The 17,759-nt window shown below is 37.6% G+C and overlaps 1 protein-coding gene across 4 annotated transcripts in view; it reads left to right on the forward strand.

Annotated features, from left to right (window-relative positions):
* The window catches only part of Ophn1 (oligophrenin 1), a 508,962-nt gene that overhangs the window by 308,547 nt on the left and 182,656 nt on the right, over positions 1-17,759 (forward strand). For all 4 annotated transcript variants that reach the window (XR_015448092.1, XM_087203252.1, XM_087203253.1 and 1 more), the window contains 5 exons: positions 2,423-2,514; positions 5,823-5,901; positions 8,582-8,615; positions 9,140-9,202; positions 10,229-10,303. Coding sequence is in view for 3 of the 4 variants with exons in the window: in XM_087203252.1 (XP_087059378.1) it covers positions 2,423-2,514; positions 5,823-5,901; positions 8,582-8,615; positions 9,140-9,202; positions 10,229-10,303 (343 nt within the window). In the remaining variant the exon portion in view is untranslated. The remainder of the gene's footprint in view (positions 1-2,422; positions 2,515-5,822; positions 5,902-8,581; positions 8,616-9,139; positions 9,203-10,228; positions 10,304-17,759) is intronic.

Consider the following 17,759-nt stretch of genomic DNA (forward strand, 5'->3'; position numbering starts at 1 on the left):
CCTGTACTCTTTCCGACCATTTAGTATTACAATTTGTCACACTGTACAAAGAAAATATGCAAAAACATGGATGCGTTGCTTGTAAGAAGGTGCTACTATTGCATTATTTAAGTAGGAAGTTTAAAAACAACATGAATCAATTTGCAGAATTGCTTTTTAAAGAGTATGTATCTGTTGTCTAAATTCAGAATAATCTATACTCATAAGCTGTGCACCACTCAAATATTTTTAAACAGATAATATCTCTTCTGTTGTTCTCCAGCTGTCCATCTACTTCCCATAATGGAAAGAAAAATTTAACACACTGAGAACGTAGTTTATTGCCCTGGAAAAACCTGATGTTTTATGTAAATGCCCCACTCTGTATATCAAAGGGTAAAAGTTGATCATCACTTTCATACAGGCTCTTAGTGCCTGCTTTTAAGTGTTTACAAGCTGTTAGCAACACTTTTAGATTCACTAGTTAGTACTGAAAATAATACATGAAGACTTAATTTAAGTAAGTGGGGATTTGGAGAAAAACTGGGCAAATTTCTCTTCATTGCTGGTGCTTTCCATGGAAGATCTTTCTTATGTGATTCATTGAGATAAATTTAGAGGGGACTGAGATTTGGTTGCTCGCTATTGAAGATTACTTTTTCTCTGGTCTTTAACCACATTTGTCACTGTCTTGGATGTGCGTTGGATATGGGGTGAACTTCTAGCAAAAGGTACCAAACAGGGTTTCTAGAATCTTCATCTATACTTCTATCATTGGATTTTATTCGTACATGAGTTTACAACAGACCTAACTTTCCAGCCTTCCAGTTGCCACAGTGCCTCTCAGCAGGCTTCCAATAAATTCACCTTGTGCTGCAAAACAGAGTTTGTCCCAAGTCAGTTAGAACTTAGCTGATGTATTTGACTGGCAAGTGCTTCCAAGCACCACTGTCCTGCAGTCTTTTCTTTTTATTTTGCTACACACATTACATTCTAAATGCTGGGTATTATAACTGCTCTTATAGCCAGTAATGTCATTCAGGCCCTTTGTTTCCTCCTCAAAAGTGCATATTGCTAAACCCAAGACAGAGTTAGCAGATACCAACCACTTTTATTTCCTTCTGGCAGATAAGAATAAAACTTGCTTTTAGTTTTTTTTCTTCTTTCATTTGCACTGAATGTCTGCTTGCAAAACTGCAATAGTGTCAGTGTAAGCAGTTTTCATGTGGGATTTCTTATGGAGTGGAAAGAGGGACTTGGTTCCCCATTCAATAGGCAGGAACAGGGGGTAGAAGGGGAGAAGTAGTTATTTGAATTTCCCAGAATTGGAGTTAAAAATGATTTCTTCTTGTCAGTTTTCTGACTCATTTCCTGGTACTACTTTGTATTTCTGAAATGTAGATAATATAAATAATGAAGCTACTATTAGACTGTGAAAACCTCTATTTCTTGCATGCCAGGGTGGTGTCAAGCACTGAACCAAATATGTTCTGTTGTGTGCCTTGTTTTCTCTCCCAGCAGCACCTTGTACTAAGTGTCACACACCCAATTTGAAGATAGAAGAACTGACCATCTTTCTGACTCTCAGGCTTACCAGTGTTCCCTCTTAGCTCAGCCTGTCAGTTCTTATCTGTGTTGTACTCCGCATTTTACTGACCACCTCTCAAATAGTATTTTAGTAGCTCCTCATCCCTTCCATGTTAGAAATTGTAGTAAGAAGAAAGAGTCTTAAGAGATGAGTTTTACATCCTAGCTCTGGGGTCAACTTTTTTTTTTTTAACCTTGTTTAAATTATTTAATGTTGCTCAATATCAGTTTCTTCATCAGCGAAGTGGCAAGGATGATGAATTAGTTCATGAACATTTACTGAGCACTATTTATTATGTGCTAGAGGTACAAGACATTGTTCATGTCCTTGAAGAGTTCTGTTTTGTGATTCTTAGCATCCTCAAGAGTTTGGAGTGGGGAACAGAAATGTTTGCTTTCCCCCATTTCATCTGCCATTTTAATGGAAGCTTCTTTGCTCATTTTCCTTCTGACTTTTTAAGGATGTTTTCAGAAAGCCTGTTGCATCCTCCCTACCAGAGCCCTCATGAAATTTTTATTCTGTATACTTAATGCCATTCAGGAAATCCATTTCTCCTACACTGCCTTAGGTGGTATGCATTGAGCTTTCTGTTTAATCTGTCATGCTAAGGGATGCGTTCTTTCCTTCTCTGAGCATTTTCTTTTGGTTCCAGCCATTGATTCTTGGAGCATGGAGAAATCATCTGCTATCTTGCCACAAGTACCGTTTGGATGAACAGGGTTCTCAGTGAGTCTACACATTGCTCTTGATGCCTTGGCTTATATGCCTTCCAAGTGACACTGAGGACACTGTGGGAGACAGAGAAAGCTTCTGTGCATTTTTTCAAATTGCATCTTAATCCTTTTCTCTTATCAGGGGCCCTTGGACTTAACCCTGAAGTACTGTGTGAGAAGGAAGACAGAGTCTATCGACAAGAGGTTCTGTTTTGATATAGAAACTAATGAAAGGTAAGCTGCACTGCTATGAATTTGCAGTGTCCATACATGCCAGATGCTGAGCCTGGTTAGGTCTTTTATTTTCCTGTCATTCCCTGTTGAAAATGAGCAAATTTGTGCAAGACAGCATTATCTTGGCTCTTCTGCCTGCACTGCACAGGGTCCCTGCCAGGCCTGGCACACAGCTGATTTCCCCTGTTCCTCCTACAGTCATGTTTGCCTCACCACCCCTGGGGAGAAAGGTCTCTCTTAAGATTTATTTAATGTCACATATACAAAATGCGATGCTGCAAAAATTACAGGCTAACAAAACTTATTCTTTTAAAATGTCTATATTAAAATGTAAAAGAGCAAGTGTATTGGCATACATTTTTGAGGAAAGGCAGATGGGGTGGGGGGTGGAGATGTTTTTGTGGAGTTATTTTTTTACCCTGTGGTGCAAAAATGAAATAGACTTTTCCTATTTGTCAGATATTTATGCAAACTGGAAGTTTCTCCACACAGATTCTAGAGGTATAGCTTGTAAATTTTGGACTTCATTACATTGTTTCTAATACCTTTTTTTCAAGTAGAATTTAACTTTTAAAAATTAAAATGAGAGCCTTTAGCATTATTTTGGAGAAAGGCATGCTTTGTGGTTGGGAAGTTGATCCAAAATTTAGTGAATGAATGTGTATCTATATTTTATTTTAATGTAATATAATTTCTATATATTAGGCACTGAGTTAATAGAGTAGAATTTAGTAACATGACCAGATTGCTAGAAAAGAACTCAATGAGTGAACTGTAATGTCATGTGAGGAAAACCTTAAGAGACTGAGATCATAAAGAGTAGATTAACAGATTAGGGCAATTTTCTTATCTGGAAATAACCACTAATCTGTTTTCATATTTAAAAAATTAGAAAAGTATTATTTGGCACTCAGCATTTTGATTTGTGGATCTATATGACTTCCTTGTTAAAAATGGATGAATCCAATCAAGACAACTGATACTACTAATTTTTACTAATAACCATGAGATTGTCATTTTCCTGATAGTGTCATAGCCAGTAAAAAGAGGAAAATAGCTATTGGGTCTGGTTTCCTTTTATGAACCTATAGTGTCTCTTGTTATGTAGCGTCAAAGTGCTTAAAATAGGTTAAAATTTCTCATGTCTAATTCCATTCCGATTCCCTTTTCAGTGTAAATTTGCCAGCTACTTGCAAATAATATCCCCAACCCAAAGGAGATGCAAATGATTTTGCCCTGAGGTTAGGGGCTAGGACCAATTGATTTTTATATTTCTTGCACTTTGTGATCTGCATGACTTATGGTAGGTAGTAAATTTGGCATTTATTTTAAACAGGTTTTTTTTCTTCCTCTAGAATGGTGAGGAACTTTGTGACTAAAACTCAGGAGTTAAAATATTGACCTATATATGATTTTAGTTACCACGTATTGGGACTTGACAAAATTTTGCTTAATTTCCCCAACCCATTTTACAGGTGAGGAGCCTGAGACCCAAATACATTTAACTAAATTGCCCAACCAAAGGCACATAGTAAGTAGAGAGGCTTAGCCCAAGTCCGGGTATGTAGGTCTCTAAAGTCCATGCCCTTTATTATTTTGTTCCATTGTCTATCATAAACAGAATACACGTGGTGTAAATATAATAATGAGCAGTTGTAGTCCTCTTTGCACATGCAAGTTTCTGAGGTCTGAGGCATCTACTTTTCTAGCTAGTCAATCTGGTATAAGAAATAGAGGCAGGCTTCCCAGCAGGCATCACACACCTATATTCATGTTTCGTGGAGCACAGCACAAAATTTTCTCTGGGTCTCTTCCTCTATTTCAAGAAGAGGGGATAACATTTTATTTTTTAATATAGCATTTCTACTAGTATTTTAAACCATGGGCGTACAGGGCCTTAGCAATAAAAGCAACAACTGCATTTTGCTAAGTACTAGCTGTTCTCAGCCCTGAAAGTATATAGTTAATTCCCTTTGGTCCTCACTGTGGTTAAATGAGGTTGAGTTTGCTATTATCCCCATTCACAAGGGAATATGAGGTAGAGAAAACTTAAGCAACATTACTAGTTAAGTGGTAGAGCCAAGGTCCAAATCCAGGCATTCAAATCTCCAAGGCTACCCTCTTAACCACTCCACCACAGTGCTGCTAATGCCTGATACTCCTTAGGCTCCAGATGAGGAAGTGAGACTTAAGGAAAAGGAAATGATTTGTCTGAGGTCATAAAAATAATGGAGGAGCCTGGACTAGAACTTAGTACGTTTTCCACTTTGTCATCCTTTCCTTAACAATATTATTCCTTGAAGTTGACTTTCTGTAGCACTCAAGAATCTCTGAATGCTTCCAGAATAGTTGGTTTAGTCTTCCAGCCTCCCTGTAAGGTCAAGAGAAGAGAAACACACACTGGCTTCTCAATTTCCCAGCTAAGGAAGCTGAGTTCTCAGGAGTTTTAATAGCATATCTTGTCTGTAGTGTTTGCTTTTATGTCTGTTGTTCATTTGCTTGTTCTCCTTTTTTGCTTTGGGATTGTATAGTAGTTAAGATTATGGCTGTTGGATTTCACTTTCTGGATTTAAATCCTTTGTCTGCCACTTACCTGCTATGTTACCTTGGGTAACTTCTCTGTGCTTCAGTTTCCCCTTCTTTGAAATGGAGATAATTATAGTAGTAATTGTTTCATAGGCTTGGTGGATGGATTAAATGAGTTGATACATGTAAAAGCACTAAGAGCAGAACCTGGCACCTAATGAGCATTTGCTAAACATTAGCTATTGTTATTAATCATTAGCTTGTTTGTTTTCCAAAAGACCTCCTGTGGCTTAGCCAGTCTACATGTTGCTAAGTTCTTTCCAATTGGAAATGTTTCCTGGACATCCTAGGTGATAGAAGCAGAGCCGTTTTCTTGACAGATGAATGTGTCTGTGATGTACATACTCACCCCTGGAGCCTGGACCAAGTGGCTGGCTTCCAAAGAGAGGAAGATAGAGAGAACCTGAGTTTGGCTTAAGCATAACAGGGCCAATTTTGTGCGTGCCTTATGGTAAGGTGACTTGAGATCCACCTTCCTGTTTCTTTGCCTGACCTTGTTATCTGCTGACAACATACCACCTCCCCTAGGGTCCACAAGGTTCCTAATCTCTACAAATTCCCCATTACTCTTCTGGTTCAAAGAGAGTCTTGAAAACTTAGAATTCCGTAGGTTGGTGACTGCTCAGTGGGTCACCTCCCAGGGAAAATAGGGACCATAGACTATAAGACTCCATTCTCTTGGGTGAATTTTCTGTTTTTAATTTGTCATTTTTTTTCTTCAGGCCAGGAACCATCACTCTGCAGGCTCTTTCAGAAGCTAACAGAAGGCTATGGATGGAAGCCATGGATGGGAAAGAACCTGTAAGTTACCTCAGACACTGGGGACATCTCAGTAGCATAGGTCAGTGTATGATTGCCCTCTACTGGTATTAGTGGGTCTGACATGATTAAATGGTCAGACTCTGAATTCAAAATGTGTTTAACACCTTCCTGCCAGTTTGAACCACTGTTAGTATGTGCGTGACCATCCCATTGGGCATCTTGTACCACTGGTGATACAAATGAATCTAATCACTTTTATTGGTCTTTTTACCAATAAAATTAGTAAAAAGCTGCCTGATGGGAGAGTGATCCATGTACCACCAGTGTTTCAAATTCCCCAGCAGTGAGACATACAAATTACGACCCCATCATGAATGTGTTAAAACTAATTTCCTGGTTGCTCTGAGAATACTCGCTGATGGTGCTTGTGGCTATAGTATTTACTCTGAGATAACTCATGAATTATAATCCTAACTTTACTTCCAAAGTTTGACTCAAAATATCTTGCTTTTATAATTTTTTTATCACTAATATATCACTAGTCTTTGGAAATGAAAGACATCATTCTGTTTATAGCATTCTGTTTTTAGTAGTGGTATTTTTCATTTACAAAATACAGTAATTTTCTATTACTGAAAAGTTAATGAATGTGGGCTGTAAGTGGCACTTTTTTTTTTCTAAACAAGACATAGGTTTTAATAAGCAAGGCAACTTGAGTTCCAGAGAGGCCAAGGGATTTTTTTCTATGATCACCTTCCCCACTCCAGTGTTTGACTTTAGCTTTAGGCTTTTCTCAGATTATAAAATTAATATGTGTTCCTATAGAAAGATGGAAAATAATTGTCTTGGCTGTGAATAAATATTTATTAAGATTTTATTCAAAATTTTCTTCTTCCTTCTTTCTCCTTCTTTTTCCTTCTTTCTCCTTCTTCTCCTTCTTCTCTTCCTTCTTTCTTCTTGTTCTTCTTCTCCTCCTCCTGCTTCTCCTTCTTCCTTCTTCCTTCTTCCTTCCTCCTTCTTCCTTCTTCCTCCCTCCTCCTCCTGCTGCTGCTCCTGCTCCTGCTCCTCTTTGCCCTAGATCAGTTTATTTTTTCGCGGTTGAGCTGGTGGAGAAGATGGAGTTACCATTCTGTATGCCAGTATGTTCCACTTAGAATACTTTAGGCAAGCGGACAAGTGATCCCTTAAAAGGGTTAGTGATTATCCTAGAGAAACTAATATGAACAATCACAATTCATTAAAAGCAGTCTCTCTTTGGTATGTTTCTACTAGGTTTCTTTTAGTGGCATATGAAATAATATTAGCTTCCTTGTGTTGGAATCACCCAGTCTAGATTCGAATCCTGGTTCTGTCATTAAAGTGGTTCTGATGTTAAGCTTGGCTTTGACATTAAACCTCCTAAAGACCTGATGCCTGGCTATTTTTCTAGGAGGATGCAAGGAGGTGCTGCTGTGAGGCATTTAGCTCTTGCTTCCCTGTCCTGCAGTTGCTCTCCCTGTAGGTTTTAATACATCCAAGGATACAGATGGCTCTTTGTGGAGAGTGATGTTAGAATATGGTCTCACTGAATATGGAACTTCTCCAGCTTGATCATGGCAGACTTTTCACAAGACTCTTGTTCATAAAGGCAGCATCAAAGGCTGGCTAGTGCGGAAACTCTCATTGCAGTACCCATGGACATACACATATTTATGGAAAATACTCTTTTAAAAAGAGAGGCTGTTAAAGCAGACTCTAACAGATGCCATATAAAAGGCTTTTCTTCTTGCAGCCTCACATTGCTAATGTTGTTGTTGTTTTATTATACACTCCCACACACTGGTCTTACATATCATGTGCATACTTTTGCTTAGAGTGTCCAAAGAAGATTGGAGCTTTAAGAAACATCTATTCCAACCCTGATCATTTTATCAGTAGAAAATTTGAAATCTCAGAAATGGAGAGGGCATGCCTAGTGAAACAGAGGCACAGCCAAGATTGGATTTCAGGAGTCTCCTTTCTGGTCTCATATACAGCTATCATAATGCTTACTTCAGGACAGCACAGAGAAATCTTGGTAAATACCAGGACCTCTTTCAGATGGACTCTTGCCTTTCCAAAGAGAACCATCCATTATCTTATATTTAGGAAAGGAGATTGTTGTTGAAAACATTTAAATTTCACCATTTCTGCCCATTACTCTGGTGTCTATGAAAAAGCCATTTATCCCTTACCCATGTTCTCTTGTTCCATCATAAAAACAGTCCATGTCTTACATAAGTAAATGTCTAAGATGAATTGGGTACATTTTCCACTGCAGTGAACTGAATGAAATCCAGTGCAATTTTCAAGGATCATAAAACTGTTTTATAGGGATGTGAGCAAAGATGATTCTGTTTAAGACCAATTTTCCTTCTGATGGCCCTAGAGCAGTGGTGGCAAACCTATGGTATGTGTGTTATTTGTTTTTCTTCTCAGACAGAAGATGTAAATGTATGAGTTTTTTCTAAACTAAAACCTCAGTATTTAGGTTTAATTGCAGTGCTGACACTTTGCAATAAATAAGTGGGTTTTGGGTTGCAGTTTGGGCACTCGTCTCTATAAGTTTCACCATCACTGCCCTAGAGTATCTAATGATTTTGATGGGATAGCTTGAGAAAGAGATTTAGTACTATTTCTCCTTCACACCTATACTTATTCACAGTAGCCATGGCACATTCTGTTTCTCTTCTTTTTGTAGATATACCACAGCCCTATAACAAAACAGGAAGAAAGTAAGTCATTCAAATTTCTGCTCTACTGACATTATAATCTATGGGCTGTCCCTGTCATGGTTAATGCTATCATTAATGATATGTACTATTGATGCATGACTATAGATGGATACCTCTGTGCGAAATGAAATTCAACCCTATTTTTTTAATCATCTGTTGATTGAACTACTACAGAAGTCACATTATCTTAGCTTGTAATGATGATACAGATAAACACATTATGATCTTCTTGCTCTAGACATATAACAGAAATTGTGTGCATCTTCAGGCTAACATTTCACTTTGATGTTGCTCATACTTAAAGCATATGTAAATGCGAAGGGCTAAATAAAAATATTTTGTGTTATAAGAGTTAAAACTCTAAACTTCCTCTGAATAAAAGGTTTTTTCCATTTTAGGGAGATTGGCAATAAGCAGTTAACCCCTCATTCTCTCACAGTAGTCCCTTAGCATGGTCATTAAATATTTGGTAAGTAACACTTGTTGTAATAGAATCTAATTGTGCTTTTCTTTGTTTGAAACAGTGGAGCTGAATGAAATGGGGTTCAAATTTGTTAGGAAGTGCATCAATATCATTGAGACCAAAGGTAAGATCTGAACCACAGCCTTATCACTGTTTGAATCTGGTCTTTCCAGTTTGCTCTGGAGCAGTTTTCCTAAGGGAGCAATGATATGTATTGGTCAGTACCCATCTTTACAATGATGATTGTCTATAAACCTTGTGCAGTGAACATATTTTGTAAAATTTTAGCAAATTGTAAACCAGTAGTATCTAAACATACTTGGATAGTTTATGGTTTCTTCCTTTTATTTATTTATTTATTTGGTACTGGGGATCGAACTCGGGTCCTTGTGCTTGCGCACAGGTGGTGAAACCACTGAGCTAAATCCCCGGCCCTGGTTTCTTCCTTTTAAAGAGACAGAATGTTAAGTGGTTTATAAATTAGTCCAAAATGGTATGTGGTGCTCCTCTAGCAGTGTCATGATGGTTCTACCCTAACCAGAGTTCAGTTTCTGCCACAGTATATATCATTTTAAAAACTGATGAGTACAAAGGTAAACTTAGGTGAGTATAGAATCAGCATACTTCCAGGCTCAAGATACTCTGAGTGTATTTAGAATATGGGTGCCTTAATGTATAGGCTAGGCCTCTTATCTTTAAAATGTTGCTTCAGCCTTTCTCAGTGCAGGAAATGGCCTTTTACATCTGCTGTTTTCTGGCCCTCTCCTCCTCTTATCACTGCTTGGAAGCAACTTAAGAGTTGGTATTCCCTCTTTTTGCAATTAAACCCTAACTCCTTTTCAACATGGCAGCATCATTCTCAGCTATGTGCTGCCACCACCTAATCACATGCTTCTGTTTACCATAGAAGATGTTCTCTTCTATTCAGATTGATGGGGCTTGTACAATCCAAATAAAAAATGATTGATTACAGAGGAATGTTTCAGTAGCTTTCCTCTGTCACAGCGGAGGGCTGGAGAACTTGAAGAGAGTAGGGAGTCCCCTTCCTGGCTTAATTGGCTCCTTCATACAAGCACTTGCCTTTTCTACCCTGGGAGAGATGAAAATTTTAGCTGTGTAAACAAAACTGACTTTGACTTTTTTTCCCTAGGGATCAAGACAGAAGGGTTATATCGCACTGTGGGTAGCAATATTCAAGTTCAGAAGCTACTGAATGCCTTTTTTGGTAACGGTTTTAATTTTATCATTCTTACTGGGAGCATTTTATGTGTTAGAAAAAATGTGACTAGGAGATAAAGGAGATATTGCGAAGGAAGGCTGAAGAGTATTTTTCTTTTTTTGAGCCAAAATCTAGTTCTGTTGCCCATGTGCTGTTTCTGCAGCACACATACTAAAGTATATCTTTTACCCAGGCTGATCTTGAACTCCTGAGCTCAAGCAATTCTTCTGCCTCAGCCTCTCATGTAGGTGGTACTTACAGGCAGGTGCTGTGACATCTATAGCATATTTTAAAAATATTTTTGAAAGTTAAATGTACACATATTTTACCCTCCCTGAGTGAGAAACAATTTTGCCTTGAAGAAGTTGCTGTCATCTCTCTTTCCTCTCATGCCACTCTTCAAGCCCTTTTATGTCTGGCTTCTATCTCTGTCTTCACCTAAACTATTTTGGCCATGCTTAGCAGGTCCTATAAAATTCAATGAGTGCCCTTCTGTCTCTATCTCCCTTGATCTCCTTGTTGATCACTCCCTCCTTTTTGGCAACTTTCTCCTTGCTTGACTTCCATGACCCATTCTTCTAACATCTTGCACTATTCCTAGTTGGTGCCACTTTCTGGATCCTTTTCTTCTTATCTTTTCAATCATGTCTAGGTGTTTCCCAGAGTCCTATCTTGGTTCCTGTTTACTTCTTTTTCTCTATGTTTTTCCATTGATTAATTTTTTTTCTGGTTATGGGTCACATTTTCCTTGTGATGTATGTCTAGTTACCTTTTTTGGATGCTGGATGTCATAACTTATTGAGTGTCTTGATTTTGTTGACTTCTTTAAAAGCACATTGAGGGCCGGGGATTTAGCTCAGTGGTTTCACCGCCTGCTGCACAAGTGCAAGGACCCGAGTTCAATCCCCAGTACCAAAAAAAGAATAAATAAATAAAAGCACATTGAATTTTGTTGGTAGGCAGTTATTTGTGGATCAGCTGAATCCATTCAAGGCTTCTTTATAATCTTTGTGAGGCCAAACATATTTACTGATTAGCTTAGACCTGCTAGTAAGGCCTGACTTCTCTTGTTTTCTCTTTCTTACTAATTAGAACACAGATATCTCCCAGGTCTGCGTGAATTTTGGGAATCTTCCACCTTAAATTTTCCTGGTGGTTTTTGGGCAGCCTGTGGAGTTTCACCCTAGGCTTATTATTCACTCATGGCTTTGTGTTCAGTGACTGATTCAAGGAGACTCATAGTTTTGTGAATTCTTTCTCTACATAGCTCCTTCTGTGGTACTATGCTCTGGAAATTGTAGCTCCATCAGCCTCCCAGAACTCTGAACTTCATTTCTTCAATTTAGTAATGCTTGAATGTGTTTTTAGGTAACAAGTTGTGGCCACCATATGGTTTGTTTCTCTTTTCCTAGAGTAATAGTCTCATGCTAGCCATTGTTCGACAAATGTGAAGAGTGGCTTCATGTATATTACCTGATGTTCTAATTGTTACAGCAGGAGGGCAAGTCTGGTACCAGCTAGTCTACCATAGCTGGAAGTATAAGTTCCTCTGTGTGGTTTCTACTAGTGCTTGTGTGCTGACAACTCCTTAAAATCTTTATTGCAGGCATCATTTCATTAGCTCTAGACTAATGTGTGTATTGCCCATTGTACCTGTGCTTTTCAATACTATCTTGCATGCGGCATATATCAGAGTGATCATATCTATGTAAGGTACTGTAAAGAAACATGACCCAGGACATCAAAGAATCTCTACACAAGCTCTCTCTACATAGCTGTTCCACAGTTATGAGCATAGCTAAAACATTTGACATGAGCATAGCTAAAATGCATTTTTCTCTCTCTGTAAGCCTGCTTTTCTTCATTTTGAGAGTGGTGATGAAGTATCTTGTAAGCTCAGTTTTCACAAAGAGTCAGAGAACAAACTGAGTGTGGAAAGGTGCAGTTTGAATAAAGTGCATATTTTGTGGTCTTTTGTTGTGATGCATGGCTTATCATTAATAACCCTGTTAGCATTTGAAAATGCTACAGCACCCATAAATAACAGGTGTATTGATTTTGAATTACAGATTATATCATTAGTACCTCAAAAATTTACATTGCCTTATTCTTGGCCAATTTACAACCCATCTCAATAGGTAAAAAGACTTTTTTACATATATGAAATAACTAACATCATGGCCCAAGATATTCAGGCTCTGAAAATGAGTGAATTCATGTCATCTGTTTAGAATTCTGTTTCTACTATCACCACTTTCTTCTACTTGTGGTATAATAAGCTAAAAAATGCCACATCAGGCATCCAATTGATTCTCTTATGGGATTTAATGGGACTGAAACTGTTCCTTCAAATTGCACACAGCAGATTCAAATATCAATAACAGAGTTGTCTTATGTTATCTATTCAATGCTTTCCTCCAAATATGACTGGACAGGAATATTTGAAATACTTCCTAGGAAGATCTGAATATAAATATTTATAGATATAATAAAAAGTGTTGATTTCCTTATTTATGTATAAAACTAGGAACCCCAGATCCCTGCCTCAAATCTAGGAAATCCCAGATCTGGTGATGACCATAATTCATTTCATCTTTCATTCAGAAAATATTTGAGAGCATGCCAGTAAGTGGGATTATGATTGGGGCTGTGGATTAAGCAGTGGACACACCACACCATTGTGGAGCTTATGTTATACTGGGTTTTAGTCTTTTTTTTTTTGGTACTGGGGATCGAACTTGGGTCCTTACGCTTGGGAGGCGGGCGGCGGAACCACTGAGCTAAATCCCCAGCCCGCTTATGTTATACTGGGAAGGTGTCTCAGCTAGCTTAAAATACCTAATTTTAATTATCTTCCTGAAAATACCTAATTATCTTCCTTCTAAGTTTCCTTCCTTTTGTGTCATCTCGGAACTCTCACTGGGATCCTCAAAGTGGTCTTTCTTCTTTTCACTTTTTCATAATCTATTCCTTTCTCACTAGGGGCTTGGTACCTTGGTTGCATGTGGACCCACCATGATTTATCCAGGATTAAGAACATTCACTTTCTTTTATATGTGCACTTTCTCTTCCTCTTTTCTTTCTTTATGTCTCAAGTCAAAAAGACACTTCCAGCTACTTAAAAAAAAAAAACCCAAACAACCCACAGACTTCTGTACCTATTGATATCTCTTCTTTTTTTTTTTTGGTACCGGGGATCGAACTCAGGTCGTTGCGCTTGCGCAGCAGGCAGCAAAATCACTGAGCTAAATTCCCGGCCCCTATTGATACCTCTTCTAACATAGAACTGTGAAATTCTTTCTGTTTTTTACAAAAGCCTTCTCTTCTCCCCCTTCCTGAAAATCGGTCTTTTGGCAAATTAAATATAGACTACAAGGTCAAAGAGGACACATGGGCAAATGATAACTGTTTTGAAGCAGTCTGTTGGTCAGTCACATTCCTTGCCCACCTCAGATGTTTGCATATTACCCTATTTTCATAGATGCTACAGACTGTGAGGGGGGAGCCTTCCCTTGTGCTGGGTCCATTGTAAGTCACTTTGGGCACAGAGAAGCTAATGTGATCATCTCAGGGACAGTTTGATATGTAATTTAAGAGTTTTGCTTCTTCATTCTTACTGGTCCATAGCCATCTCATGAATGAAAATGCCTGCCATTGTCATTATAAGCTCAACCATCCTGCTGTACCCTAGAAACTTTAATATTCCACACTAGCTGGAGCAAAGGAGTGAAATGGGGCAGAAATAGCAAGGAGACCTACCAGATGTATTGGCAGGGCCCTTTCAGAAAGTTGAGCCTGACTGGGAAAACACACAGAAAAGAATTGTTCCTATAATACTGTTGTCATGCCAGAAGCCTATCATCTAAATAGAGAGGATTTGTCATAGTGATAGAAATAACAAATCATTGCTACGATGTTCTTGTATTACTTTCATTTCCTGTCTAGGTATTTAAAGTTCTCATTTTAACTTTATAATATTAGAAAAAATATACTTCCTTTTCAGTAACCAAATGGAATGCCTAATATAATCATATATAACAGAGTAGCATGTACACACTGGATAGACATTTTTCTCTTTCTGTAATGAATGTGAGTTAGTTAATATCTGAAGACAACTTTAACATTAAACTCACATATACTCTCTGGGAAAATAGATAACATATTAAACGGAAATATGTTCAAATTATATGAGTTCTTTGTTTGAAGGAGAAAGGTAAAGTCCCCTAGCAAATCAAGCCAAAAGTTACCACATTCCATGTCAGGAGCTGCAGAAATTGAACTCTGTGCATTAATATTTAAAGGGACTGCAGTATACTGGAATCTTTAACTTTCCATACATATCAAAAAATTTTACTCCTAAAGCCAAATCTCCATAAGTATATATCTGTTTGCATCCATAGATTTCATAAGTAATATCATATACATTCAATATATTAACCACAGCTATCCTTACTGCTCTAATACATTCATTATTCACAGGTCATACTTGTTTTGAATTAGTATGAAAGACTGAAGTAATTTATCAGTAAATATTTAATGTTGCTATTTGAAAATTATTTCTGTTTTGAAACAGACTTTAAAAGCTCTTAGAAATAATATTTGTAATGTGAACATTTGTTCCTTTTCTATTATTTTCTTACGATCTAAATAACTGATACCAAATTCATTTTAGGTCCCAGCTGACATACTGCTCTTTCCTGGTACAATATTTGCCAATATGTTAAAGGTAGGATGGGAATTTGTGCCTCAGAGGTATTATGATTTACAAAAAATAAATTCAGTCATTGACATAATGTGGCAGCTGTAGTACTCCATCTGCTCCCTGCTGAGGGTTTCCATTCTGGGAAAAGTCTGTCAGTTGTCTCACCATGAATAAGCACTCAGGGAATTGTTTGTATTAGTTTTTTATTGCTCCTGTAACAAATTAGTAGAAATTTAGTGACCTAAAACAACAAAAATGTATTCTCTTGCAGTTATAGTGGTCACAAGTCTTAAACCAGTCTTATGGAGCTAAAAGTGTGATGTCAGCTGGGCTACATTCTTCTTGGGGGGGAGAATATGTTCCCTTGCCTTTTGCAGCTTTGGGAGGATGTCCACTTTTCTTGGATTCTTGTCCCCCTGTGGCAAACATCAGAATGAGTCCTCCTGTTTCCATCTCTTTGACTCTCCCCCTTCTGTTTGGTCTCCCACCTAAAGGATCTTTGTGATTTCATTGACTCTATCAGGATAATCAGAAAAATCTTCCCATCTCAAAGGCAACTGATTAACAACCTCAGCCCCTCATGCAACCTTAAATCCATCTGTAACCTTAGTTTTCCTTTGCCATGTGATCCAACATACAATACAAGTTCTGTGGATTAGGATATAGGGGCTCAGCAATCTATCTACCACATATATTAATCTGTTCAGAGTTTTGAGAAACTCTCTTAATGGTTTTACATGGATCTTGAAGCCATTTTTGGTTCCGCCCTTTTGGGATCCATCATTAAGCACTTAGTATCTTAATTATTAACAGAACACTGTTGTCATGTTCTCATTGATTTTCTCAAGAGGAGTAGAAATCATTTCCTTTTGGTAGTGGAGACATTTTCTTTTTTATCATCTGTTAATAGACTTAATGTCTTGTTCTGTGTCATAGTTGAATAGCCTCCTGCAGAGATGAATTACCTGCTTTAATGGGTCTAGCTATTCAAGCTTTGGTCAGGGTTCTAGATAGGGGATATGTGAAGTGTACAGATTTGTACTCAAAATTAAGATATGAGGGGAAAGATTTCCATATATACCATGTAAAAATGTAAGACGCCCAATTAAATGTTAATTTTGGATAAAGAGATTTAGGCACACTTGAACAGAAAAAAAATTAACCATTCTTTATGTTACATTCAATTTAACTGTACATCCTGTATTTAGTCTGACAGTTTTAATCTAGTGCCACGTACTACAAGACCATAATTACTCATGTTAAGGATTTTATTATTTGGTATATTAGCATAGAGAAACCATAGAGGGGTTTTAAACAGGGAATTTTATGAATTAGGTTTGTTTTGTGTGTTCTCAACTCATGATTATGTGAGCCTACCAGAATACTGTTTTTTTCTTACATTCTTTTATTGGTACATTTTAGGTATACAATACATTTATATTTATCATTAGGTGCTTGTACCTGTATATGATATATCTTGGTTCTTATTTTTTTTGTGCTCCCTTCCCTATTTACACAGACTTTGTTTCCATTTTTTCCTGTTCTCATAATTTTTCCTTTCCCTTCTTTGCTTTCCCCTTCCCCTCCCATTTCCCCCACCCCTTTGAACCTTTTATTCATATTTCAAATTATCAATTATTAATTTTAAATGTTTTAATCCTTATTTACACTTTCAGTTTTTCACAGTAGAGATACTATTTTGTATGTACACATGTGTGTCCCATTTATTTCACTTAAGAGTATGGCCTCAATAAGCATCCATTTAGCTATAAATGTCTCTAGTTTATCTTTCTTTTTGGCTGAGGAGTACTACATTTTATTAAAAAATCACATCTTTTTTATGCAGTTTCCAGTTGATGGGCACTTGGGCTGTTTCCAAACTTTAGCTGTTCTGAACTGTGCCGCTATAAACATGGGCGCACATATATCGCTGTGGTATGATTCTTTTAATTCTTTGGGGAAGATACCCAGCAGTGGAATAGCAGGGTCAAATGGGACTTCCAGTCCTAGTTTTTGAGGTATCTCCATACTGATTTCCACAGTGGATTCACCAGTCTGCACTCCCATCAACAATGGAGAAGGGTACCTATCTCCCCACACCCCCAGCAGCATTTGTTATTGGTTGATTTATTGATAGCAGCCACTCTTTCTGGGGTGAACTAGAATCTGAGCGTTGTTTTCATTTGCATCTCTCGAATGACCAGTGATGTTGAACATTTTTTCATGTATTTATTTGCTATTTATACTTCTTTGTCTGAAAAATGCCTGTTCATTTCAGATGCCTATTTTTGAATTGAATCTTTGAATTTTGGGGGTATCTGATTTTTTTCAGTTCTTTATATATTCTAGATAGTAGACCTTCGTCTGAGGAAGAGCAGGTGAAAGATTTTTTTCCCACATTGTGGGTTGTCTCTTCACACTGCTGGTGGTTTCTCTTGCTGTGTATAAGCCTTTTAATAAGAAGAGATCCCACTTGTTCATTGTTTGTGCTAGTTCATGGGAAACTGAGGTTTTGTTCATAAAATCTTTTCCTACACTGATGTCTTCAAGAGTTCTACCTAACCTCTGTTCCAGCTGGTTCAGAGTTTCTATTTTAATATTTAGATCTTTAATCCATTTTGATTTCAGTTTAGTGCATGGTGAGAGATATAGGTCTAGTTTTAATCTTTGGCAAGTTGAAGCCCAATTTTTCCAGCACCATTTATTAAAGAGGCTATCTTTCCTCCAGTGAGGGTGTTTGGCTCCTTTATCGAAGATGAG

The sequence above is a fragment of the Heterocephalus glaber genome, unplaced genomic scaffold (assembly GCF_053883595.1).
Source record: "Heterocephalus glaber isolate CG9 unplaced genomic scaffold, H.glaber_assembly_v1.0 deba00001790, whole genome shotgun sequence".
Lineage (NCBI taxonomy): Eukaryota > Metazoa > Chordata > Mammalia > Rodentia > Bathyergidae > Heterocephalus > Heterocephalus glaber.